This window comes from Drosophila rhopaloa, unplaced genomic scaffold (assembly GCF_018152115.1).
Source record: "Drosophila rhopaloa isolate 14029-0021.01 unplaced genomic scaffold, ASM1815211v1 contig_3, whole genome shotgun sequence".
NCBI lineage: Eukaryota > Metazoa > Arthropoda > Insecta > Diptera > Drosophilidae > Drosophila > Drosophila rhopaloa.
The window spans coordinates 20,764,911-20,790,822 of NW_025335123.1; the positions used below are offsets into that span (position 1 = coordinate 20,764,911).

General features: G+C 43.6%; 4 protein-coding genes across 4 annotated transcripts; 2 read left to right on the forward strand and 2 right to left on the reverse strand.

The window, feature by feature from the left end:
* Positions 1 to 3,633: 3,633 nt before the first annotated feature.
* Positions 3,634 to 5,350, reverse strand: LOC108046091 (fibrinogen-like protein 1). Its single transcript, XM_017125648.2, has 3 exons — positions 4,935 to 5,350; positions 3,882 to 4,639; positions 3,634 to 3,821 (listed from the first exon to the last, which is right to left on the reverse strand). The coding sequence occupies exons 1-3, from the start codon at positions 5,310 to 5,312 to the stop codon at positions 3,695 to 3,697; spliced, it is 1,263 nt and encodes a 420-aa protein (XP_016981137.1). The 5' UTR covers positions 5,313 to 5,350; the 3' UTR covers positions 3,634 to 3,694.
* A 2,835-nt stretch (positions 5,351 to 8,185) lies between these two features.
* Positions 8,186 to 15,171, forward strand: LOC108046157 (nucleoporin nup189). The gene is given in 6 exon segments (XM_017125730.2): positions 8,186 to 8,261; positions 8,696 to 9,041; positions 11,410 to 12,405; positions 12,994 to 13,887; positions 14,478 to 14,972; positions 14,975 to 15,171. Coding segments are annotated over 5 exon segments (2,640 nt in total). The 5' UTR covers positions 8,186 to 8,261; positions 8,696 to 8,983.
* A 2,538-nt stretch (positions 15,172 to 17,709) lies between these two features.
* Positions 17,710 to 18,973, reverse strand: LOC108046105. Its single transcript, XM_017125666.2, is given in 3 exon segments — positions 17,710 to 17,971; positions 17,973 to 18,498; positions 18,830 to 18,973. Coding segments are annotated over 3 exon segments (771 nt in total). The 5' UTR covers positions 18,891 to 18,973; the 3' UTR covers positions 17,710 to 17,787.
* Positions 18,974 to 22,959: 3,986 nt separating this feature from the next.
* LOC108046092 (histone acetyltransferase KAT6B) lies at positions 22,960 to 25,905 on the forward strand. Its single transcript, XM_017125650.2, is given in 4 exon segments — positions 22,960 to 23,227; positions 23,407 to 24,977; positions 24,979 to 25,285; positions 25,288 to 25,905. Coding segments are annotated over 4 exon segments (2,502 nt in total). The 5' UTR covers positions 22,960 to 23,100; the 3' UTR covers positions 25,785 to 25,905.
* Positions 25,906 to 25,912: the final 7 nt, after the last annotated feature.

Consider the following 25,912-nt stretch of genomic DNA (forward strand, 5'->3'; position numbering starts at 1 on the left):
CAAAGACAAGTCATAATTGTGTGGTCTGCAGTTTCTGTTTTCGGATTTGGATTGGGATCTGGTAGGGCGACTTTGGCCCCATGGAAAACTCCAAATGGGTTTGTCAATGGTTTGTCAACGAGTTGTCTTTGGATTTATTGTGTGGGTGCGAATATTTTGAAAGTAATTGGGCAGTTGAGTGATGTTCTAAGTGCGAATAAATGTACTTAAGTGGCAGGGGGAATAAATAAGCATCTGGAATCAGGAATAAGATTTAAATATATATATATTTACCTATTTATTTAATTTATAATCGTGGACGCAAGGACAATTGCAGGCGATGCTGATCAAGCTTTAAATCCATTTAAATCCAATAGCTAAAAATGTTTATAAATTGTGTGTATCATTATGGGATTATTCTGTTGAATCGAGGGGCCGGTGGAACATGCAGTCCGCTGCCATTCGCACTTAATTGGCGAGTGATTCGGCGATGATTTAAATCCGCTCTCCTACAGCTTCCACGCTCCGCTGGCCATTAATTTGGCTCAGCCCAGCTCGCCTGGATTCATCTGAACTCGACTCGAAAATTTAGCCCCGGGCCGCTCGACTGATTCGCTCATTTATGCAGTTGCTTGTCTAATGGCATTTTAATTGTCTCATGCGAGTTTGCCAGTTTGCCAGTTCACCATTGCCATCATCGGCGTGCGCCACCTAGCGGCGGGCACTCGCACTCGCACCCGCAAAAGTTCCGCCCACAAGTTCGCAACAAGAAGTTTTTATTTCGAAAATAAACTCATTTTAAATACTTTTGCCAACAATTTGCCATAATTTGGCTCATTTCCTACAACACACGACGCTGCCAGCTTTGTCACCAGTGCACTGGTGGGGCTTCAGTGGGTTAAAGCGGGGGTGGAATGGGTTAAAGCGGTGACTACTGCAAACTTTTGCGTGTGCTGTGCTCCAGGGGGCGTGGCAGTCCCCCATCCTTTTGTTGCTTGCACATTTTGGCATTGTGTGTTAAGTTCTTAAGCGCTGCCAAAAACTTGAGCCCGTGCAGGCAACCCTAAGGCGGCAACCCCACAAATGACACGCCCCCTGCCCCCCGCCCCCGGCCGCTGCTTCCCGTCGCACATGAAATAGTTAAAGTGCGACAGTTGCGAGTGGGGCAGAAACGACCCCGAAGAGACCCTCTAACAAACCAGCAAAAAGGATGGCAATCACAGGATAAGGTATATATGTGAGTAAAGATACTGCCAAAATGCTTAAGAAAACCCTTTAAAGTATTTTCTCATTTCCAAAAATTAATCACAATTATATCTAATATTTTTTTGTATCAGATTAATTTCTTTTATATTTTGAAAATAGTCAAAGAAATTATACTTTCTGGTTTTTTTCGTTCAGACTGCTTTTTTCTCATTTTATTTTTGTAACTTAAGGTACTGTAAATAATCCTCTGTGGCTGACTTTTTACACCAAAATCCACTGGGAGCACCAACAAATACTTTATTTATTAGGCAAATTTTAGCCAGGTGAACTTGGGCCATCGCAGCTATATTTATTACGGCGCATTCCAGGGTATTGGGCTCCGAAAGTGCCGCCTATGCAGTTGTAACAAGGTAGGTGGTTGGGTGGTGCACTTGCTACTTTATTACAGGCCAAAAACCGAGTCCGGCGGAAGGAGAAGAAGGAGACATCTCATTCTTGTCTAAGGTCCCGTCGTTTTTTGGCCTGCTTGCATAATTTCCCAAAGAGAAGCAACAATTGGGGGTGGCAGGGGGTTAAGCAAGGGCAGGGGTGGGTTAAGCACAGCAAGAAAATATGTAATCCAAGCACCAAATTAATATTTATTAGTACAAGCAAATGATATTCCTTTTTTTCTTTTCAGAATCACTAATTGTGTTCGGAGAGGAATGCGATGTATGCTTTATTTATAGCTGTAATAGTTTGTTTTATGTCACAAAAGGTCAAAGCTTATCTATAAATTAAATAGTCTCTAAAATACATTGTTTTTAATAAAAATAATTTTATTTGTCAACAATATAAAATACATTTATTTTTTTCTCTGTAGTTGACTGTGTCTGGCTTTTATAGATATATATATATATATATATATATGTATGTATTGAACCATCTATCCGGCAGACACAAGGGTTCACTTCGGAAGAAGTTAGGAGCCCAAGTTGAAAGGAAAAAGGGACCAAAAGGAGCCGGAAACAAAACGTAGGATAAGGGCAGGGATAAGGGGAGGGGGAAGGGGGGGCCAAACAATGGACTCCCTTATGTCTTCAAAAATTACATTTTAAGTTCTGAAATTACAATACAAAATTGAAATATCTTATTTCAGCGCTGCAGTTGGAGGCAATTTTTCATGCGTATAAAGGGGGACAACGGCAAAGGACGCAGGACTCAACACGAAGGACGAAGGACGAGCAGCTAACGAGCCGCATGGCAGACAAAACTTTGCTGAATTTATCAACGAGCCCTCGTGTGTGTATCTGTATCTTTTGCATTTATGAAAATGTAATAATAACAAAAGACGCAATGCAGACGCGGCAGAAGTAAACTGGAAACAAACATAGGACCTTCAGGATATGCAGCATATGTGTGCGTGGCAACCCTAGACAAACATATGGCTCACCGAATGCACAATGTATCTGCATCCGCAACTGTATCTATGTCTCCGTCTGTGTCTGCATCTCGCCAACTTCGGCTAACAAAATTTGCAACTTAAAAAATTTGTCAAAACAAATTATCATAAAATGCTCATCAGTCGCGGGAAAATAAAACAAGGAAAAAGAAAGAATCTCAGAGAGGCCAAACTAAAAAAACTTGCGCATATAAGATGAGAAAGTCCCCTGTGAAATGTCAATAATAAGTGTTTTAAATATAGATTAATTAAGATTCCGAATTTAGGAAGAGTTATGGCATACAAAATGAAAATACTCTTTATTACTCGTGTCGTAAAACGCAAATTTAGTTAACGGCACTTAGAAAAATCATTTACCAAATCAACCTGTAATTGATTGTATAGATTCTCAGCTGCACTAATTAGTCATTCTTTTGGCGAAGTTTGAACCAAAAACTAAAATAAATATACCTAATTAAAAACTACTCTTAACTAAAACGAGTCAACAAGTGGATTCCAAAGAAATTCCAGATTCCAAAGCCACATACCTAAAGAAAATATCGGGCTGCTTGGCAGATTTTTCTACAGGTTGTCTTGGACAATTTGGCCACGCCCACTCTAACGCCTCCATGTTGTGAAATTCTGTAAAAAAATATCCTTATCCAGATCATTTCCCCAAACTCCCTTACATACCCATCAAAATGGCTGATCTTTTTAAATACGCAATTTAATAACAATGGCAAACGGCATCCGAATGAAAAGTAAAGCGGAAACTTGCATAGTCCCCATCGTTTATAAAGGGAGTGCAATTGAATGAATGTTTCCCGGGGTCCGGATTTGGGATTCCGTATTCAGGATTCCGAGTTCTGGCGGATTGGAAGCACCCAAAAATACCTTACCAACCCTCTCCACTTATCCGTATTTATGTTCCTAAATAACGCAGAGCTGTTATAAAATAATCTCAATCACTTTATCAAATCTCCCATTTCATCAAATGAAAACAAATTAATACCAGACAGCATTAAGAGTATAGTATAGATTTCGTATTTTTTATTAATATTAAAATATTTCATACTTAAACAGTGCGACTTATAAGGACTTGGGCCTTATCATCATTTCGACAAAGGTAAGTGATACAAACCAATTTTTATGCCATGAAAACCAAATAATTCCATTCGAACCTTTGCCATCTTTGAAGTATTCTCCATTTAGCGCACTGTAATTTTAAGTGATTATAGTAAGAAGTTTTAATAAGAGCATAAATAAACAGGTATACCTATGTGAACAGTAATCGTTCCACCATGCACCATCTCTAAAGGCACAATTGAAATCATTGATATTGTCATTATCCCGATCAAATGTGGAGAACTTTTGGTTCTTACTGGCTGAAAGGGAGTCTCCGGCTGTACCATAATAATTGCCTAGATTCTTCAACTTGTACAATTCCTCCTCACTCCCAATCTTAAAGTCATCGTATTGAGCGTAACTGGTGGATCCATCAACACTCCCAAGTTTAATGTAGAGTTCGTGGGGTCGTGCCTCAGTCATCCGATGCAATTTTTCCAGCCCGATGAAGAATTCTCTACTGACATTCCCAAATCCAGATTTATAGTCATTCCAGGTTCTCTCGAAGTTCTCGGATCCGTCAATGCGTCTCTGAATTACTGTATAACCAGGTGGAGACGTCGCACATGGCGCTTTAAAGGGTTCAAGACCCGGAAGCTTTATTTGGTAAATCCCATTGGGACTGCCATTGGGACAAATGTCAGGTAAATTGTCATCAGTTTTCCGACATTCCGAAAGCTGAGTAGATAGTTCTGATTTTGTTTTCTCAATCGCTTGAATTTGAGTCGTAAGGGTCAAAATATGTTCATCTCTATTTTTAAGGTGCTCCTCTTTCACCTTTAAAATATCTTCTTTGCTTTTGATTTGACCTTCGGATATTTTTAACTGACTCTGAAAGTCTTTTATGGAATCTTTCAAAGTATTTACTTGGATTTTCAGTTCATCGTTTGCATCGGCTGTTATTTTCATCTGTAATATAGAACAGGCGATAAAATAAAAATCATTGCATTCGTTTTCAATATTCTAATTAGTTGGTTACTGCAGTAAATCTTAAATGAGCACCAAAAAGTTTATGTTCTGATGAAACAATGTAAAAATTTTAAAATACCCGGAAAAATGGCAGCGTTAATTTAAATAGTAATGTTTAAGGGGCTGAACAAATTATTCTTTACTTTTGTGCTTTTTTTACATGCAATTTACATATAATCAGGGATAAGCACTTCTGATAGGAACGCCAAAGGATGTCTGTCTATCCGTAACTCACCGTCCTAAGTTCCTCCATTCTGTTCAATCCCACATCCAGTTTGGCCTGCAGAGCCTTAATTGAATTCGCGAAGTCTTTTTTTGTGATGAGTTCCTGCAGTTGGTTCTTCATTCCGGACTTCAGATCTACTTGTTCTTGCGCCGTGGTCATCCACGAATCTTTAAGGGCTGTCTGACCCGCCTCGATTTCATCCAACCTTTTTCGGATATTGCGAGAATGGTCGAAAAGCGGGTTGAGTGCGGCCAGGCAAAAGGAGCCACACTGTCTTGGTTCATCTTGGAGAACACAGAACGACTGATCCTTTGAATTGAACCCAATTCCTCCTTGTACACTTGGAAAAATTAATAAGCCAAGCAAATAGGACAATAGCATCAACATTTTAAGATGTTCGACCTACTCGAAACGAATTTAAAAAGTGTACTGAAATGTAGCTTTTGGTTGAAGAAACAACGAAGCCTAGAATATTAGAAAATATAATATATTCTTATCGTGGCCGTCCAAGTCTCACATCCGTCTGCCAACAATTGCATAAACCCTAATCACCAAATATGAATATGTATGGACTAGTCCATACACTAGCATATAAATAGAAATCAGCCAATGTTCTTATCGCTTATCGCTTAAGTGTGACCCAACTTAAGGGTCAACTAGAAATTCCCGTTTAAGCCTAAGGTGGAAATGTGATTAAATTGAACTTGCCCTGAAAGGAAAAACACTGAGAGCACTGCACCGAAGTGAACTTAAATAAGCCCGTGTGGGGGGCTTACTTCTGGACTACAGAAAGTACCCATTATAAGGTACTCCGTGTGCATGTTCCCCCTCGCAAGCAAATGAAACTCCAATTAGCAGCACAAATCAAAGTCAGACAGTTTCGTTCGGAGGACAAGTGGCATCATGAACGTCGGGAAATGGAACCAGAAACCAGGGGCCAAGCCAAAAATAAAATATAAAAATAGAATAAAGTTACAAAAAAGTTAAAGCCGCGTGTCCAGAAAAGTTGTGGGCATTAAATTGATAGAAACCATGGAAAAGGGGGGAATGTCGGGTAAAAAACAAACAAATATTGGAAGGGGTACTTTCGGGGGGCTTGAGAGTTTGCTGCGATATTTTGCCTTTGATAGAAAAACAATTTTTCTACTCCATTTCACGCGTTCAAGGCAGAACCATAAAAGCTGGCCAGAAAGAGAGGGGGAAACTCGGTCAGAAAGAGAGGGGTGTATGGGGGAGTCGTCAGCGTAAAGATGCCGCCAGACCGATAAACGCTAGAAATGAAATAACAATAAAAACCAATTTTTTATATCGAACACCAAACTGAAGTTAAGCCCTCTCTTTCTCGCACACACACACACACCCACTCTCTCTCTCTGTCTCCTTCTCCCCGGTGAAAGTTGCAGTTGTGTGTGTGTGTGTGTGTATGCGTGTTGACCCAATTTACTTTGGCCTTGCTGCTGTTACCCTTCACTGGTTTCTTGCAGTGTACAAATTTCGATTTGTAAACAACATTTCTGCCAAAATGCTAGAATATCACAGCATTAGACAGAATTATTGTGAGTTAGGGATGCGAGAAAATTTCGATTTCAAGAATAACAATAAAGCTAAACGGATTTTCTCAAATTTGGTTTAAATTGGGTAGCGATTTTAAAAACATATGACTTTAAATATTGCATCTTACTAATTACTTATTGATAGAGAATTGGTCTGTGTATATACAAATCTAAGCAAATATAGTTGATTGGACGAAGTAATATTTGTTTCGATTGCATATTTTTTTGGTACAAATTTTAATTTGATATATATTTTCAGGTTGCAGTCAGCATTTAATGGTGCTGAATAATTTAATATTTAAAGTCTTTGTGATATATTTTTCCTTTTTTCGGCCCACATCTGCACGGTTTGAGCTTGTGCGCTATTAGCAACTCAATTAATTCATAAAGGGAAGCAGCCCATCCGAAAGATACAAATGTATCTACAAGTTCATTAGTTAGAACCTGCTGGCTTAATTTTATTCCACACACTCGCACACTTTGTTCTCGGGACGGGTTTATTTTTCAGCCCCTTCTACCCGAAATGAGCTCTAAAAACTTTTGTCAATAAAAGAAAACATCAACAAATAAAAAAGAGGCGAGTTAAGACGGGTTTTGGTCGATGCTTCTATTTGTTTGTCTGTTTGCTGACCAAATGCGGAGGCTGCCGTTTTATTTTTTTTTTTTTGGGAGTGGCTTTAAGGGGGCACAAGTGGCAAACGGGGGGGTGGCAGATGTTCAAAATGGGGAAAGGAGGGGGAAAACGTGGCGCCCAACGAACGGATTCCAATTGACCTACAGCGCGTTCATTTGAAGTTCAAAACTTGACCATGAAGTGGCAGATGCTCAGCGGAAATCAAAACCGAAACTGTGAGCAGGGGATTCATCCGAATGCCCACTTGTGCTAAGGTCGATGATGGGAATTACCCAGAAAAATTAGAGTCATTCAAAATAGTTAGCAAGTCAGCCAAAATACATTTATTGGCTATTATTATACGGCATTTAGCAGAACATTTACATCATTTGCTGAAATTTATAATACTTAAAAGCACTTGAATGTTTTTGTAAGTCACATCCAAAGGATTAATTTCTCAAAATTAAGAATATTTTAAAGAAAATAATTTAAATGAATAAAAATTATGTAAATTATGTAATTATAAAAATGATGTAACGATTTTAATATTTTTTAGAAATATTGGTAAAATATTTAATTTGTTTGGGAACATGTATAATATTTGTAATATTTTAAAATTGTTTGAACACAGTTATGTTATTTTAACAAATGGCATGTGTTTATTACAAAAAATGTCTACCAATCAATTTATTAAAATCTTCGTTTATATAAGCACCATTTCACCGATGGGCTTTCTCTGTTCGACGGGAGAGTCTTAAGTGATTCAAATATATACCCGGATAATCAAGTAAGCCTTTCTCTCCGTGTCGAAAATCCCCCCAAAGAGAAACCGTCTAGTGATAAGGGAAATCAAAAAATAAAAATTTACCATTCGAACTTGTGATCGAAACAGAAAAAAACCAACGTCGAAAAGTGATCAGCCAAAGTGGTTGCTTATCGTCCCCCTGCGAAACGAGTAAAACGAGAATTTTGTTTTTATTTCGGGGGTCTGTCGCACCGAACAATAGGCATATTGACGGTTGGACGTCAAGTCGGGCGTTAATTATTGATTAGTTTAAAGCCCGATTAACAAACCGGCAACGGGCTTAGAACGAAACGGAACGTCCGACGCCCAACAACTTCAATCGCGCTCTCCAAAAACGTGTTTAAAAACCCGAAAAATCCAGAGAGGTACACGGAGAAAAATTATATTATTCACAACTTTTTTTTTATTTGTTTTGTCAATCATTTACGATTACGTTTTTTAACAAAGACATTAAACACTGGAGGAATATGGCCATCTTAATATATGTTTTACCTAACTAAAGCAATGATCTTTAATGAGTCAACTAAAATATAAAATAATGAAAACAAAATAAAAGATAATAAGAGTTGAAATACATTCAGCAACATTGAAAAAAGTCCTTGAAAAACAATATTTATTTGATGGTGTAAAAATAATAGGTAAATAAATCGGAACAAAAAACACATATTGATAAGTGGCTGTATTACACACATATGCAGAAGGTTTTTATGCAACCGAAATGTTTTTGCCGATGAAACAAAAAGTTTAAGTGCTAAGGGTCATTTCATTTCTTTATTGGGGAAAAAATAATTTTTTTCAGTGAAGTGAGAGCGGAAGAGCTGCGGAGAAGAACCGGCGGAACAGCAAACTGAACAGCGGACCGCAGAAAAACACGGCGGAGAGACAATAAAAGTCGGCCGGCGGCCAAAAGCGCGCTCATTGCGTGCGCTGTTTTCGCAACGGCAACGGAAAATTAGCCACCCAGTTGAGGTGCGAGCAGGACGGCGTGTGTACGGCAGAGGAATACGGATTTTCAGAGTACGGGTAGTACGAAAATTACGGGTGTACGGAAAACAGGAGGACGCAGGAGAACGGATACGCAGCCAGGATGCGACACGCATTTGTTGGATTAATTGTGTGCTGGCTGGCAGTTTGTCAACCGCAAGGTAAATATTTTTGAAATACGCCATGGCGCCGGGAATCGGGCATAGACAGGATAATGACAGGATATATACCCCCACGCACACACACACACAACATACACATTCGCCCCCACACAGACACACACCCACACGGTCCTTTGTTATTACAGCAATAATTGCAAAATTATCGCTGGATTTTGCGCCTACGTGCGTTGCATTGTCAACAGAAAAACAGTGGAAAGTGTTCTTTCACAAATGGGGAGAGAGGGACGGAAATACAGGAAAAGAAGGAGATGGGTAAAGAGGTAGAAGCGGCATCAAAGGCCTAAAGGCTTATCCGTGTTCTTACCGCCTTTTAAGCCATATTATTTGGGAAACACGAGGCATGTGGAGGATCAGTGGGCTGCATATAGAATATCAGCTGAACAAAAATTTCTATAACCGTTTTCATTTCAGTATTTAAGTATTTACTACTTAAAATCTAGTAAGGACAAGCGAAAGGGGTTTATGGTTTTTCATTACTTATAAATATATATATTTAAATATAATGTTTCCATTGTGATAAACACATTATTCATTATCTTTAAATCGAAATTAATGAAAGATAACAAATAAGAAGAAATCCATTTAATAAAACAGTTAATAAGAAAAAATCTGTATGCAAATTGGTCTTAAAACATACTCAACTCTTGTTTATAATTCCAACTTCTAATGAGAACGTAATCCAAATATATTAAAAATTGTTTTTGGGACTGTCTAAAATCGAATGACGAAAAAGACAGAGAAGACAGTAACCTCCATCTATTTGACTGCCAATACCTGTTGTCAGATAATTTTAAATAAACAAAATCTTTCTGATAAACCTGTTAGAGATCTCCCCACTTTCATCTCTTTTTCGCATTCATCCATCTCTTTCGTTTCTGTGCTATCTAACGCATAAAAACGAACAATACTCAAAAGCTGTGGCGGAATAAAATACAATAAAATGGTATGTGTGGAACAAGTTTTGCGAAAAGATTATAAATGCATCGCGTTAGGGATTTGTGTTTACTTTTGACTGCTGTCAGGGCAACTTGTGGAACTTTCCACTGATGTGTGTTACCACTGTTTATTCTCGCTTTAGTAGCAACTAAAAAGGATGAAATGTCATTGCCACTGACAATAGCATAAAGTCAAAAACCTTTTAGAAAGCAATAAATTGGAATGCTCTGCAGTTTTCGTGAAACGAACTAAACAAATAACAAAATAAATAAATTAGAAAAAAAGCTTACATACGTGGTCAAATCAAGACATTTAAATACTGAATGACGAAATGCTTTTAGTTTAAGATTAAGAATACATTTTTTTATTGCCACTGAAGTGTTTTACAGAAAAAATATACAAAAATTATGGCAGAGCTTATATGAAAGACATCAAGGCGTATGAGTATTATTATTACTAATACGCAGTATATGACGGAGGGTTTAGTATTAGAAGTCAGCTTTATTTAAAAACAACATTTTTTTAATAAGCATGAAAGTGTGTCTTTGAGTCAAAATACTGTAATTTTTGAGTTTCAGAAGGTATCATAGTAAATTTATATGAAAGACATCAAGGCGTATGAGTATTATTATTACTAATACGCAGTATATGACGGAGGGTTTAGTTTTAGAAGTCAGCTTTATTTAAAAACAACATTTTTTTAATAAGCATGAAAGTGTGTCTTTGAGTCAAAATACTGTAATTTTTGAGTTTCAGAAGGTATCATAGTAAAGACAACACGGCGTATGGGCAATAAGATTACTAATACGCAGTGTATTGCGGAAGATTTTTAGTTTTAAAGGAAGAGCAGTGTAGTAACAATGCAATACAGTATTTTTTGAGCCTCTGTCTAAACACATTGAAGGTCATTGTGTCAGTGTTTCTGATGGTATCAACGTAAAGACAATAGGGCGTATGGGTAATAAGATTACTTATACGCAGTGTATTGCGGAAGATTTTTAGTTTTAGAGGAAGACCAGTGTAGTAACAATGCAATACCGTATTTTTTGAGCCTCTGTCTAAACATATTGAAGGTTATTGTGTCAGTGTTTCTGATGGTATCAACGTAAAGACAACACGGCATATGGGCAATAAGATTACTAATACGCAGTGTATTGCGGAAGATGTTTAGTTTAAAAGGAAGAGCAGTGTAGTAAAAATGCAATACAGCATGTTTTAAGACTCTGTCTAAACATTTAGAAGTTAATTGTGTCAGTATTTCTGATTGTATCAACGTAAAGACAACACGGCGTATGCGCGATAATGTTAAGTAAACACAGTATATAGTATGAAGAACAGTCAGGCTATCAATAAATACTAGCTTGGATTTAATGCTTCCGCTAACTTTTATTTTTGTACATATTTTTAACAGCCGAGGCGCAGTTAGGAGGCTTTGGGTTCCAGCCGCAGTTGCAGCCGCAGTTCGCCTACCAGCAGCCGCAGTTCGCCTACCAGCAGCCGCAGTTCCAACAGGTATACCGCCAGCCGCAGCAGGTGTATCGGCAGTACCAAAACCAACCACAACCTCTGGTCTATTACCAACAGCCCCGCCAGCGACAGGGATCCGTCTCGAAGGCGAACACGAACGCCTACGAGCGGCAGGTGGACTTCGGCAACAACTTGGAGTACACCCAGGGCCTGTCCAACTCGCGGGCGGTGACCAAGCAGAATGGGCAGCGCGTGGTGACCAAGAGCCAGGCGCAGACGAGGGACGTGGACCTGGGCGGCCTGCAGCTGGGCAACACGGTGACCAGGACCCGCACGAACGCCAATGGGCAGGTGTCGCAGGGCATCGCCGACCAGGTGAGGATCGGAAACGTGGGCCTGGGTGCCTCGCTTTCGCCCCAGAATCTCCAGAACGGCTTCGGCCTGCAGCGCGGCGCCGATGGTGACCTCCGCCTGGGCCTGGGCTTCCTTAACCTCGACCTGGACCGCAACGTGGCCAATCCGAACACCCTGGCCCAGGCCCAGGTGAATGCCCAGGGCAAGGGCGCCAAGGCGGGATCGAACAGCAATACGCAGTCGAACACGCAGCAGTTCGGCGGCGTCACCGTCACCGACACACGGGCCAACTCGAATGCCTTCGGCAAGACCAGGAGGGGCCAGACGTCGGCCACCACCGGCGGCTTTGGCGGCAATGCGGCCACCAACGGCCAGAGCTTCGGCGGTCCCTTCCAGCGGCTGGTGCGCCAGCCCCAGGTGTTTGGTGTCCGGCAAAAGAGGAGGGCCCAGTTCGTGCCCTTCGGCTACCCCGGCGGCAACTTCGGCCGGGGACCCTTTGGCCTGGGGCCCCTTGGCCTGGCTCTCGACCGGCCGAGGAGGCAGTTCGGCGGCGGCTTCGGCGGCGGCGGCTTCGGAGGATTCGAAGGTGGTAAGTCTGGCAGCTTATCAAGGTAGCTTAGTAATTTATTAAGATAGAACCTCCCTCTATACGAGTACTTAAAGGAAACATCACTGATCGTCTTCAATATAAATATAAATCACCTAGCTCTCTAGATGAATACGACTAAAAACATTTAACATTTAAAGAAATATTTCACAATAATAGCATTAGATACTCACTCCAAAAATGCCATCTTTTTTAAAACTTTCCTATGAATATACTTTTTTTTAATGATTATTGATTGTAATGAAGCATATATTTTCAAAAAATAATGTAATATACAAATTACATTTTTAAAATAATTGTAGTAGATGCATACGCCATTTTAAAGAGTAATTTGTTAATCAGTTTTTAAACATTCCTTAAAGGATATACATTTTTACTGATTGCGAAAATTCCTGTTTAGCAAATAAGTGTGTACAACATGGCGTATGCGTATTGTATGTACATAACTCATACGCAGTGTGTAATTATTTTAGACGAAGGATAGGTTTTGAGAGTGGATGAGAAAATAGTTATGTTAATTTGAAATTCCGTTAGACTGTATATTAACTACTTTTGAACTCCCTTCAGGCCCTGAATATGGCGGTGGTCCCCAGTTCGGTGGCGGTGGTCCTCAGTTCGGTGGCGGTGGTCCCCAGTTTGGCAACGAATTCTACGAGCAGCAGCCCCAGCAGCAGCAGCAGCACCACCAGCAAAGGAAGAAGGGCAACAAGAACCAGGCGCATGGCAACGCGCAGGCCCACGGAGGACCCGGGTTCAACCAGCAGGCCTCGACGAACAACCATGCGAGTCCCGGGAACACGGGCAGCAGCTCGATCAGCTCCAACCTGGCCATGGACGGCAGCAGCGGACAGGTGAGCTCCGCCAACACAAACACCCACCAGGGCCAGACCGCGAACGGGGGCTTCGAGAGTGGCCAGAACTCGCAGAGCCAGGCGCTGAACTTCAAGCCCGGCCAGCAGCAGGCCTCCAGTGCGAACGCCAACACCGGCCACACGCAGCAGGGCGATCGCGACACCTACACCTCGAACAGCGGGTCCACGTCGACGAACAACAACCAGTTCGGCTCCTCGACGAACACGGCCAACACCAACTCGCAGGTGACCAAGGAGGGCAACCGGGAGGACGCCACCAGCGATGCGAACAGCCAGAGCATCTTCCAGGGCAACAATGGCCAGGGCGACGCCACCGCCCAGACCAATGCCCAGACGAGCAGCCAGCAGGGACCCGGCGGATTCGTGACCAACTCGGCCTCCAGCAGCGCCACCGCCACCGCCCAGAACGGCCAGTCGGCCAATGCCAATGCGAACGCGAATGCAGGTGGCTTCGGGAATGGCGGTGGTGCTGGCGCGAATGCCGGCGCCAATGGCGGTAACTTCGGTAATTTCGGCGGTGGCGGCGGTGGTGCCAATGCCAACAGCAACGCTTTCGGCGGGGACTTTGGCGGCTTTGGATTCTTCGGACGTTAGTTTTACACATTTCTTAAGCAACAAACACACACTTTTTTTTTGTCACCCACGAAAAGCACGAGAATAAAACTGCATTCTATTAATTTAAAACAAACTTTAAGCACCTTGGCGTTAAATGATTACACTTTTTAAACAGCTTACTTACTCATTACTTGTTGAATATTGTTCAATGTTTTTGAATGATGTTTAATGTTGTTGAATGTTGTTGAATGTTGTTGAATGTTGTTGAATGTGGTTGAATGTTGTTGAATGTTGTTGAATGTTGTTGAATGTTGTGGAATTTTGTTGAATGATGTTTAATGTTGTTGAATGTTGTTGAATGTTGTTGAATGTTGTTGAAAGTTGTTGAAAGTTGTTGAAAGTTGTTGAATGTTGTTGAAAAATCTTATATGTTGTAGAATGTTAATCAATGTTGTTTGATGTTGTTGAATGTTGTTTAATATGGTTAAATGCGGTTGGATGTTGTTAAATGTGGCTAAAATGTTGATATAAATCGAAGGGGGGAAACATGGAATGTTTTGTTTTATGTTATATTGGGCCACTTTAAAAGCATTTCAATTAAAGTGAATCCATTCCAACCCGTAGTTCGGCATCGTGCTCAGCAACAGATTAGACTGCAGCGCTGGGGGCCACGCCCCCAAAACGGCACTTCGTCCAGGACCTCTTCGATAAACGATAACTTTGAGTATGTGTACTTTAACCACTCGTCGTCTCGCCTGGAGGATTTTCAGCCTGAAAGCTCGGGGAATTCTAGGCAGGACTTGGAGGACGTTGCACAATCACCACTCAACACATCGGTGGATGCCTTCGGACCCTACGATAGTACCCAGCGGCAAGGCCGCACCTTCAGCTTGATCTACGACTGGATCAGTGGACTCTTCAACTCCTGCGTTTCGCCCTGCACGTTGGAGGCCTTCCAGAAGCAGACCTGCTGTGAGACCTATGTGGTGGATCCCTCTTATCCGCCACTCCCGCCCCCGCCCCCACCACCACCGCCTCAAACTTGCTGTGCCCCTGTAAGACCCCCCTACCCACCTCCACCGCCACCCAGACCACTGCCACCGCCCCCACCCATGCCCCTACCCCCTACCCGCCCGTCTATCCCAATAAGAAAACGCCCGTGGTGGTGGTGGCCACGCCCATCAACTGCTGCACCGTGTGCACATATACCTACTACGGACCACCGCCCTGTGGGCGGTTTTACAACAACGGCAGCAGCAGCGGGGGCGACGGCAAGAAGGTCACCATCTATGTGCCGCCACCCTACTATGGTCGCTAGAAAATACAATACAGCCTTCTTAGTCCATAATTGCACACAGTTCTTTTCTATAAGTCCCTTTTTTTTGGCCATGCAAGCTTAAAATAAAACAGAAAGTAAATCATTTAAATGCCATGAGTTTCACTTGAAGGCGTATTGACAAACATAAACAAGAAATGTTTTGTTTTAAAGAAGAATTTCTTAAAAAGTGAAAACTAGTTGCCAAAAAGTGAAGCAATAAAAGATAAAAAAATCGCCAAATGTGGAGAAGTTTTGGTTCTTATTGGCTGTAAGGGAGTCTCCTGCTTCACCAGAATATTTCCCTAGATTCTTCAACTTGTAGAATTCCTTTTCAATCCCGATCTTAAAATCATCGTATTGAGCGTAGCTGGTGGATCCATTAACCTTTCCAAGTTTAATGTAGAGTTCGTGGGGCTTCGGTTTTTTAATCCGAGCCCTGGGACAAAAGGTTTGAATATTGAAATGTCATACCTGAATTTGTTTTTTAATTGGAATGTAAAACAAAAAACGGCGACAGAAACGACAGCGTTTTACTTTTTAACACGGAAATGAAAGACTTTTATTGTTATTATAAAACACACTCTTTTGCCACACTGACAACGAAGTGTAGAAAAGAACTAAATAAATTAGCTATAATTTTTATGTTAATGAAAGTATTTGCTATTCCCCATAAAGGGGCGAATTCCAGACACTTTTTACCCATAAAGGCCCAAAAGTATGCCGTCAAATATTTCTTGCCGTACTCTTTAAATGTTACGAGGTTATAGATATTTCTGGAATGCTCTCTCTCTTGAATGAAAGTATTTTTAATTATCATCACCCCATTCAGTTCAAGCCAATTGTGAGTGCACTTATTAATTCGTAAAATGAAAATAGCAGAATGTGCTCTTAAAGCTAAAAACGGAAGGCTTTTGAGTGTGGCAATATTTTTACCGTATGTCTGTCCCGTGAGATCCCTTTGTTTTGTTTGTTCTCCGCCTGGCTAATTCGGAAAACGCTTGCATAATCTCAGTGGGGTGGGGAAGGGGGTTGGGGGTGGTGCTTTGTTGCTTGGGGGAATCCTGTCAAAAATGCGGCAAATAAGACACAGGACAGGGCAAGCGGGGGGGGTGTGGGGTATATAGGTAGCTGCACTCGGAAAGAAATAAAGTTTTGATACCCTTACCAACCAGAAAAAAGTTCTTTCGAAATTAAAGTTCTTCTTCAAAAATGTATGGTTAAAAAATCATAATAATAGTTATTTTTAATAATAGAAAGTATGGTATATTTATTGGCTCTTAAAATAAATGTTGGTTGGTCTCTTACTGTTTTTTCAGTTCTTACATTAAAATATTCTATTCAACAAAGATCTTATTTTTATTTTAATATTTTTTTGTATATTTCCCAGTGTATCTTAATATATTTTTCGATTCGTAGAATGTGGTTTTCAAGGCCTTGGCAAGAGACTTTCTGAAATGGATCTCAGGACATCCCCTAGTCGTAGTCCCAACTCGAAAATGGCAGGTTAACGTGTCCCATCTTTGTGTCGCTTTTGTTGTGCGGCCGCCTTTCTTTGGGCCTCTTGTGCCGTTGACTTTTGCGCCTAAGCAAAATTTGTGCCATGTGTTTTGTGGCTGCTTTGTTTGTTGGCTCAAATTTGTTGGCAGCCTGCCACACGAGGACTCTTTGGGCTGCGACTCGGACTGGGACTGGGACTGAAACAGGGATCGGGACACCGAAACTGAAACTGAAACTGAGACCGAGGTTGAGGCTGAGGCCGAGGCACAGACAGGACATGTCACGTCAGCGGCACAAAGCCCAAACACAAAGGCCTGATAACTGCAGTCGCCTGATAAGCAGCGCCCCAAACAAGGATCTCCAGTCCCCGCAGCGACACTGGAAAAAATGTACTGGTGCTTTAAACTCGGGGAAACCATTGACTTAAACTTCTCACCAACAATCCAAGTATTTTTTCCACCCCAAAAGGTTAACCTTTCAACTTGAAATGTAATTACAGAACGACCATTTAACATATGTTTTTTATCACAATAGTTTCGTCAAATTAGGCATTCTACTTAGATTTTAATAACCCCTGTTAATTTCAGTTGATTAAGTATTCCCATTTAAATTATCCCATAAGGTATTCTTTGTAAATTATAGGATTTTTTGTAATATTCAGTCATTTTAAAAATGATGATCAACATTATTTGCTGTGCTACACAACTTCAGACTTTTTCTTTCAAAAGAAGAAGTAAGCAAAAATGCTGATGAATATATTCGAAATTTTCCATTCACTTTTTGGTCTGCCTTCAATTTTGTATACTCTGTTGACCTCTCTCACTGGGAGTTTTCTGCCGAACTGGCACCCCGCCCCGATTTCTGCGAGTGTAGCCTTTTTTCCAGCAGACCCACTAGAGACCCTTCACCACCCGGAAGCACAAGTCGCCCCTTTTGTCATTTCGCTCATAACGTTAATTTATATTCAGTTCAGTCTAAAAAAAAAAAGAATAGCCAGTGGTAGTAGTAGGAGGTAGTGTGTTAGGAAGTGGTACAGTGAAGCCCGTGTGACAGCCATCGAGAGGAGAGAGGGGGATGGAAAGGGGGTGGGGTCCTGGATCGGGGGACCGGATCTGCAGCCTAGTTGTAGAACTGCTGGCGACGGCGCAGCGCAGGGGCGGCGGCCACGAAACGACGTCCGGAGGCCACTCCTCCTCCGGAGGAGGAGCCCTCGCCGGCGGAGTACAGGAGCAGGGGGATCTCCTCCACGCTGGTCTGCTGCTGCTGCTGCTGGGCGGCGGAGAGGCGGCGCAGGGCGGCGGGGGGTGGCTGCGGGGGCGGCTGCGGGAACGGCGGAGGCGCCATCCAACAGCTGATCCTCATCGTTCTCCGGCTGCTCCAGCACCAGATCCTCGGGCTGGGCCACGGCGATGCTGTTGCCCACCGGGGTCTCGCCCTCGTTGTCGGCGCCGGAGATGGAGCTGCTCTGGAGCAGGGCCTCGATGTTCTCCAGGTTGGTCAGTCCGTTCAGCTGCAGCTGGTCGTGCAGCTCGGCGGGAATGGCGATGGCCTGGACGTCCTTGTGGCCGGAGATGCCGTTGGGCGTCGGGATGAACTGGACGTTCTCGGGGATCTGGTCGGTGGGGTAGACGGGCACCAGCTCGGCCTCGTTCTCGTTGCTCGACTTCAGCAGGATGAGGGAGATGGGCACGATCTTCTTGAACTTCAGCAGCACCAGCTTCTTGATGGCCACGGCTCCGGGGAAGACGCGTCCCTGGGGCCCACTGTGCGGCTTCGCTATGAGCGCCCGCTGCTCGTAGTGCTGCCTACGGTGGCCACTCACGTGACGGGCTAGTGGGATACAAATTTGATTTTAAATTAAAGGGAAATTGGAATAAGAATTTGTAATACTGTGGTATAAGTCCGCTTAATCAAAACAGTACAGTAAATCAAATGACAAAGACATGAGAAGAATGCCAGTATAGATATATAAGTCCGTAATATTCAGGAAGATTTCTTGGAATTTAATCAGTGATTAAATCCAACAAAATATAATAGATTTAATGAATGGAGAGTTTTCTATTAATCAGTAACCGCACGATAATTACGACTTCCCAGCGAATATTCGATTATGATGGGACTTTCAGAAGCGAACAAAGATCATCTGAGATCACGAACTCACCTTCGCAGACGGCCAAGATTGCCAGGCCGATGGCCAAAAGGGCTACCAACTTAATTGCCATAATGATGGGATCTGGAAACTGCGGACTTGGACTTGGGATTGGACTTGACTTGGACTTGGACTTGGACCTGGACTTAAGTCTGTCGCTGGACGAGGGCCTCTATTAAATGGTCCATCAAGTGCCCGGCAAAGACATTTTATACAGGGGAGGAACGTTCACCTGGCCGCAGAAAAACGAAGAAACAGCGGAGACACATAAAAATCACCCGAAAAACAAAAGAAATTAGGTAGCAAGGCAGAACAAAGTAAAATGTGGCGAAATTGGAGGGGATTTGGACGATTGGCAAATTATTAAACTATGCAAATGTCTGTCGACTGATTTATGCACAGAAACCAGAAACAGAAAACATGGAGAACCGACAACCGACAATCGAAAACCTAAAACCATCCCAGTCCAGAGAACCCAGAACGTTGACTTTTGGTAGCTCCATTTCCATTTCCAGTTGCAGTTTGCCTCTTACCAAAATCTAGAAATTTGCATTTTGGGTCGTCTCAAAAATACGGAAAAATATATATAAAAAAAAAAAAAAAGAAAGAGAACCGTCTGGCCGATTCTTGAGCCAATTTTGAGGTCAAAAGTGAGATTCTCAATAAGTCAAGCCGTTTCCATTTGTCACTGTCCGAAGTGGGCGAGGTCCCACTGTTCTTCCCCCAGATGTCAGAGTTCGGGGCTTATTTGGGCCACATCTCATATGCCTGGCTATCTCTGGCCATTTCTGGCCAGCATGTGTTCCCCATTCGCATCGAACAACGGGCGCTTAAATCAATCAAATGGATCGAGTCCATAGTGCGAAATTTATTCTTTTCTCCGCCATTCACCCCATTGAAAGTCGGTTCCACTTAGTGCCAGCGATTAAATTGTTAACCCATCGAACTATAAGTTGCGAGCTGAGCGAAATAATGGCAAGACGGATTATGGTTTTATGCGATTTATGGCCGCTTGCTTACTATTATTTATTTATTTCCGCCATTGTTTGCTAATTTAAATCAATAACGTTTTGTCGATTAAGCTTTGTTCAATATCGAAGCCAATTAGGGAACAAGAAATTATAATACGGGCCACATAAATTATTTTACTAAAAGTGGTTTTAAAAAGGCGCCAAGAAATGTAAAAATCGAATGTTGATAATTAAATATGTTGCGTACTTGTGAAAGGTTTAAGTTCCTTAAGTCAAACGATTTTCAGTATTGCATTCATTTCCAAATAAATAAGTTTAAGAAAATCTTTTCATTTAACAAATACTAAGACCAATGCCAAGTACCAGAACTGATTGTTCAATGAATCAGTAAAAAATCAGTAAAGGATACTATTTTTATACGGCTCTAAAATACCATTCCGCGAGCTATTGGAAACTGAGCATCAATATAAAAAATAATCAATAAAAACACAATCATTTTTACCCGGTAAACCGAGTTTTGCATTCTGGAAGTCCAGTTTTGGGTCACCTTTCTGCCTTCGGAGCTTTGGAAATAACTGACACAAAAATGTCTCACACTCCTTTAAATATTTATCTAAAGAAAAAAATATAGTTTGAGATTTACAAATTTGCATATCCTCATTATTAATTATTTTAAATTTAATTAAATAACCTTCTAAAACATATTTTTAATATTATTCTGTAATAAAACCATAAATGGTCTTGCATATAAAATATCTCTGTCTCAGGTATTTTCATAATAAAAAAGTTAGGGACAGCATACATTTATGTGACGTACATTACACGTGTTTGTGGTGAACATGGCGAAACTTTCCCAAAACAACAACAATGTCTGTGGGACTGTTAAATCTAATCATTTCCGATATCGATCCCCTGGCCTGAATATTAATTAATCTCCCTGAATAACGTATAGAATCGGGAAGCAATCGATGGCCGCCGTCCGATCTAATTTCGAATTTGGGCCACTGACCACGGGTGGTATGATTAATTTATGTGCTCTGTTTTTTCGAGCTACATTTTTTTCGCCAGCCTCTCCGATGGTTTATCTAATTTATGTTATTGCCGCGGCAATTATTTAAATTTTCCACGGCTACCGTTGGCAGCTCTTTGTAATGACGAGGGCGGCCTGGGAAAAAAGGAAAACATATTTGCGGCCCATTATGGGCGACATAAACAAATGTTTTAATAACCAAATTATGCGGAGAGGAGCGCAATGTATTCATTAGCTTTGAGGTCTGGACCAGCAAAAGAGATCCGAGCCAAGTTGTTTGATGCTAATGGAAATGCATAAAAAAATCATAAATACTCATTAGCAAAGTGATTCTTTTTTCTGCATGTGTTTGGGGTATGTGGCGAAGAAAGTTGGACCCCCCACTTGGGGTCACCTCATCTCACCTCATCGTTCGCGGGGTCAACATATTTGGAAAGTTACTGTGGTAGGGAAAGTTATATTCTTGGACCGTCTGACTAAGAAACATTCCCGGAATTAGCACAATGATCCACATTTGGCGAAAAGAAATCTCTGGGCGGAAATCACCATTACTTTCAGGCCAGAGGCGGATCCATGGAGCGAAATTGGGGTTCACAACCCTCCCTCTCGGTTAAAAATGTACACAAAGTCATTTGCTACAAAAGTATGCTTCAAAACTATGGTTTTACAAACCCTTAAGATTAGAGCCTGCTTTAGAGGCTCCAAACAATAGAATTTCTGTTTTGCATAAATGTCTACCCTAGAATTTCAGAAGCAAATTCAAAATATTTTTAAGGTTAAAGAAGAAAAATCAAGTCAGCGTTACGATTTTTTGGATCCGATTTTTTATATACGCAAAGTTTTCATATGCGATTTCTCGGTTTTTCATTTTTACGATTTTCTCCTAAAATTAAACGTCCTATCGAAACGTGCATTTATTGGATTCGGGATTAAATTCTCTTCTAGACGAACCTAAAAACCTTAAAAAGTTATGTGTTTTTAAACAATCTAAAGTTTTTTTTTGGTTTAATTTGCGAAAATTTGTATAATTTCTCACTTTTTGTTAAATTTTTGTAGTTTAACTTAAAGATATACTATTGAGAATAGAAACTTTTTTAATTTTTTTTTCTGATGGAAATTGGGATCTGCATATTTCCCGACGAACGACACATGCACAAATGCTTGTACCAGGCATAATTTGACATATATTTTAATGAAAGAATTTGAGAAGACTGTTGAAATATATAACAATAAAACCTGAAAGTTTCGTTTCAATCGAATATTTCTTTCCTTCCCAAAAGAGTCGTCGGAAAAACCCCTTAAATGACTTCGTTCAATTGATTTTAATTGATCACAAGTCTTTTAGAATTCATTTATATTAGTTTAAAAAGCAGAATTTGTATAACCATTCAACTATCAATCAATCGATTTGGTTGATGTTTATCTAATATAGTGAATTTTTTAAACTCAATAAAATTGTTTAATACTTGTATTCATTTATTCGAAATTTTATCTGTTTAAGAAACCTTACAAATTTTATGAAACCCAAGCCGTTTACATGACAAATTTTTAACCCATCTTGAGTTTGCGGAAAATAAAATGAATTCAATTCAGTTTTGAAAAAAAACAAAGCATTAAATAATATATTTTTCGAACTTATTTTATGCAACAACAGTGGTATTTAAAAACCACAAGTATTCGATGGTATTTTAAGTTTTTAAGATATTTTTTTTAAAGGAACCAGTTAAAGGAAATGTCAAACATAGTTTTTAAATTTAGTTTCTTAGATCTTAGATCTTGAAGACTACCCAACTGGCTGAAACCAGAAATCCCTTACAACCTAGGCGTGGCCACAAAGCCCATGGTATTTACGATTCTGGGCCCTGAAACTAGTTTTTGGCCTGCTTTAAAACCATCGCGACCGTTTGGCAATGCGACCTGCGACCCGATCTCTTTTGGCCAGCGGTCAAGAAACCGCAAATTGATTTACAGCCCCGAGATGGAACTGAAAAAAAAGAGAGAGAGAGAGCTTTACCAAGCCGCCGGCTCTCCGGATCTCTCGCTCTTTTTGCCGGCCAACACGCGCTTTTGGCCAAAACCGTTTGTAGACGGCACATAAAAAGCTCGGGTCGCGTCGCTCCCCCAACAGTTCGGCAAAAGAAACCTCTGTCAGTGGACCCCCAGAAATCGAGAGCTTGATAAACAGTCGCGTGCGTGATAGCGTCCCCCCAAAGAAAACGCCGAGAAAATCCCGAGAAAACGCTGAGAAAACCCTGAGCAAACCCCGAGAATCCCGAGTAGCCATGACCAAGTTCGTGGTGGTGGGCCTGTGCCTGCTAGTGGCCTTCGGCCAGATGGCTTCCGCCGTAACCGAGGCTCCGGAGGTGGAGCAGTCGACGGAGTCGCCCATCGCCGACATGGCGCTGATTGGTAGGACCGAGGATCCCCTTCCCCTCCCCCCCCCAACCCCTCCAGAATCCCCATTAATCTCTGCCTGTGTTTCTTCTTTTTTTTTCATGTGCCGTGTTTTGTTTGTTTTGTTTGTGTGTGATTGATTTGCTTTTTTTTCTGTTACTGTTACTGTGTGATTTGTGTGTGTGGTGGAGCAGCGGAGGCGCCATTGGCCCCCAAGACGCCCACGGAGAAGCCGCCCGTGGTCGCCCAGGAGCCACCCCTTGTCACCGCCCAGGAGAAGGCCGCTCCGCAGCCGCACACGGTGGCCGACTTCATCATCCACCCGTTGATCGCTTTTAAGCCGCGCCAGGCGACGCTGGAGGAGATCCAGGGCAAGCAGGCGCCGGCCACTCCCGGCGCAAGTGCCCCCGCCTCGCCGGCCACCTGGCTGTTCGGCATGAATCCCGCCCAGCAGCTGGGCTCCTCCTTCTCCACGCTGGCCGGTTCCGTGTCCGGCTGGTTCAGCGATCGCCTGGCGGCCGCCGGCCAGCAGATTCCCGGCCTGGTGGAGACGCCGGTGCGCGGCGATTCCGAGGCCAGCAGCAGCGGCATCAGCGGCATCAGCAGCACCACCACCACCTCGACCACCACCCAGCGACCCGATATTGTGGTGCGGGTGCAGCAGCGTCCCCAGCGGAACGGCAACCGAAATGGCAATGGAATCCGAAACGGAAACGGCAACGGCAACGGCAATCTGAACAACAACAACAACAGGCGGCGCCAGCAGAGACCCAACCGCTTCAACAACCGACTGGACTCCTTCGAGGAGGACTACTACGAGGACGACTACCTGCAGGGCAACCGCTTCGACGACGACGAGGACGATTTGAGTCTGGAGCAGTTCGAGGACGAGGACTCCCTGGAGCTGCGTCCGCAGCAGAAGCCCAAGCAGAAGCCCAAGCGGAAGCAGACCCAAGTGCAGGCGCAGACCCAGAAGCAGCGCAGGAAGTTCCAGCAGGAGGAGCAGGTGGCCGTCACCCAGAAGCGTCGTCAGCCGGCGACGACGAGCAAGAAGCCCAAGGCGCCGAAGAAGCCAGTGGTCGTTGAGCAGCAGGACGAGGAGGAGGAGAACGAGGAGGATGAGGAGGCCAACAACGACGACGACGAGGAGGAGGATCAGGTCCAGGACGACGACAGCCAGGAGCAGGACTTCCAGCCCGAGCCCCTCTTCGCCACCACATCCACGCGTCGCAGCCAGAACCAGCCGAACTTCATCCAGCGCGGCCAGCAGAGCATCATCAGCCAGATCCGGCAGTTCACCCGCGGCCAAACGCCCGGCGAGCTGGGCACCACCCTGCGCCGGACCTCCGCCTCCTCCCCATCCTCGTCGGGCTCCCAGGGCCGCCGGCCGCAGCAGGGCACAACCTTCCTGGTGAACCGCAACGGACAGACCGTCTACCTGGCCCCCGAACTGCTCGGCCTGAACAGCTCCCCCTACCCCTACGCCTATGTCCAGGGGCAGCCCAAGAAGCAGCGCGTGCCCGTCGTGGGCGGGGCCTTCCCCCAGCCCCCCCTCACGGTGCCCGTGCGACGCCAGGGACGGCCCACCCAGTACATCACCATCCCGTGGAGCCAGCTGGGACTCTCGCCGCCGGACCAGCAGTCGCCGGTCTCGCTGGCCGAGGGCCTCCAGGCCCAGCCCCTCATCCTGAACATCCCGCAGAGCGCCATCAGCCCGGTGAGGAGCACCAGCGGCGGGCAGAAGAAGCGGCGACCCCAGCTGACCCCCCGCCGCAGTGCCCCTGCTGGCGGACGCCTCGCTCATGGACATCTTCCAGCCGCCCCAGATCCCGCCCTCGCGCACCGGAGCCCCCTCCCCGGTTGCCACCAAGCCCATCTCCGCCCAGCCCGTGCTGATCGCCGCCAAGCCCGTGAAGGCCGGCGGCCTGGGCCTGCCCACCCGCATCCGACCCGGAACGATCGTGGAGAAGGCCCCGGCCATGGAGGTGGTCGAGGCGGCGGAGCAGCCCGCGATGGAGGCCACCGAGGTCAAGCAGGAGCAGGAGGCGATGGCCGGTGTGGAGGCGGCGGCTGCGGCAGCTGCTCCCCCGCCGAGCAGCAGGAGTTCATCCTGGTGGGCGATGACGACGAGCCCGGTCTGACCCGTCATGTCCAGCCCGCCTTCGGCGATGCCCGCTACGTGTCCTACGGCGACTTCCATCCCTACTTCGACCTGCTGCACCAGAACAGGCGGTTCGCGTTGAGGAAGAGCGGCAGGTCGCTGGAGCAGCCAAAGGAGGAGGTTCACAAGGAGGAGGTTCAGAAGGAGGAGGTTCAGAAGGAAGAAGTCCCGAAGGAGGAAGTCCGGATGGAGGAAGTCCAGAAGGAGGAAGTTCAGAAGGAGGAGGCCCAAATCGAAGAGGTCAAGAAGGAGGAGATCAAGCAGGAAGAGATCAAGAAGGAAGAACCCCAAAAGGAGGAAATCAAAAAGGAGGAGCCCCAGAAGGAGGAGATCAAACAGGAGGAACCCAAAAAGGAGGAGATCCAAAAGGAGAAGCCTCAACCTCTGGAGCAGTCAAAACTCCCAGCATAATTCTGTAAAATCATAGACCCCCCCTCGAAAAAAAACGAACCCAAACGAACGAAATAATGAAGAAAACAAAAGAAAATAACAAACAAAACCAAAACCAAACGATTTTCAATCCCCGTGAAAACCACAAA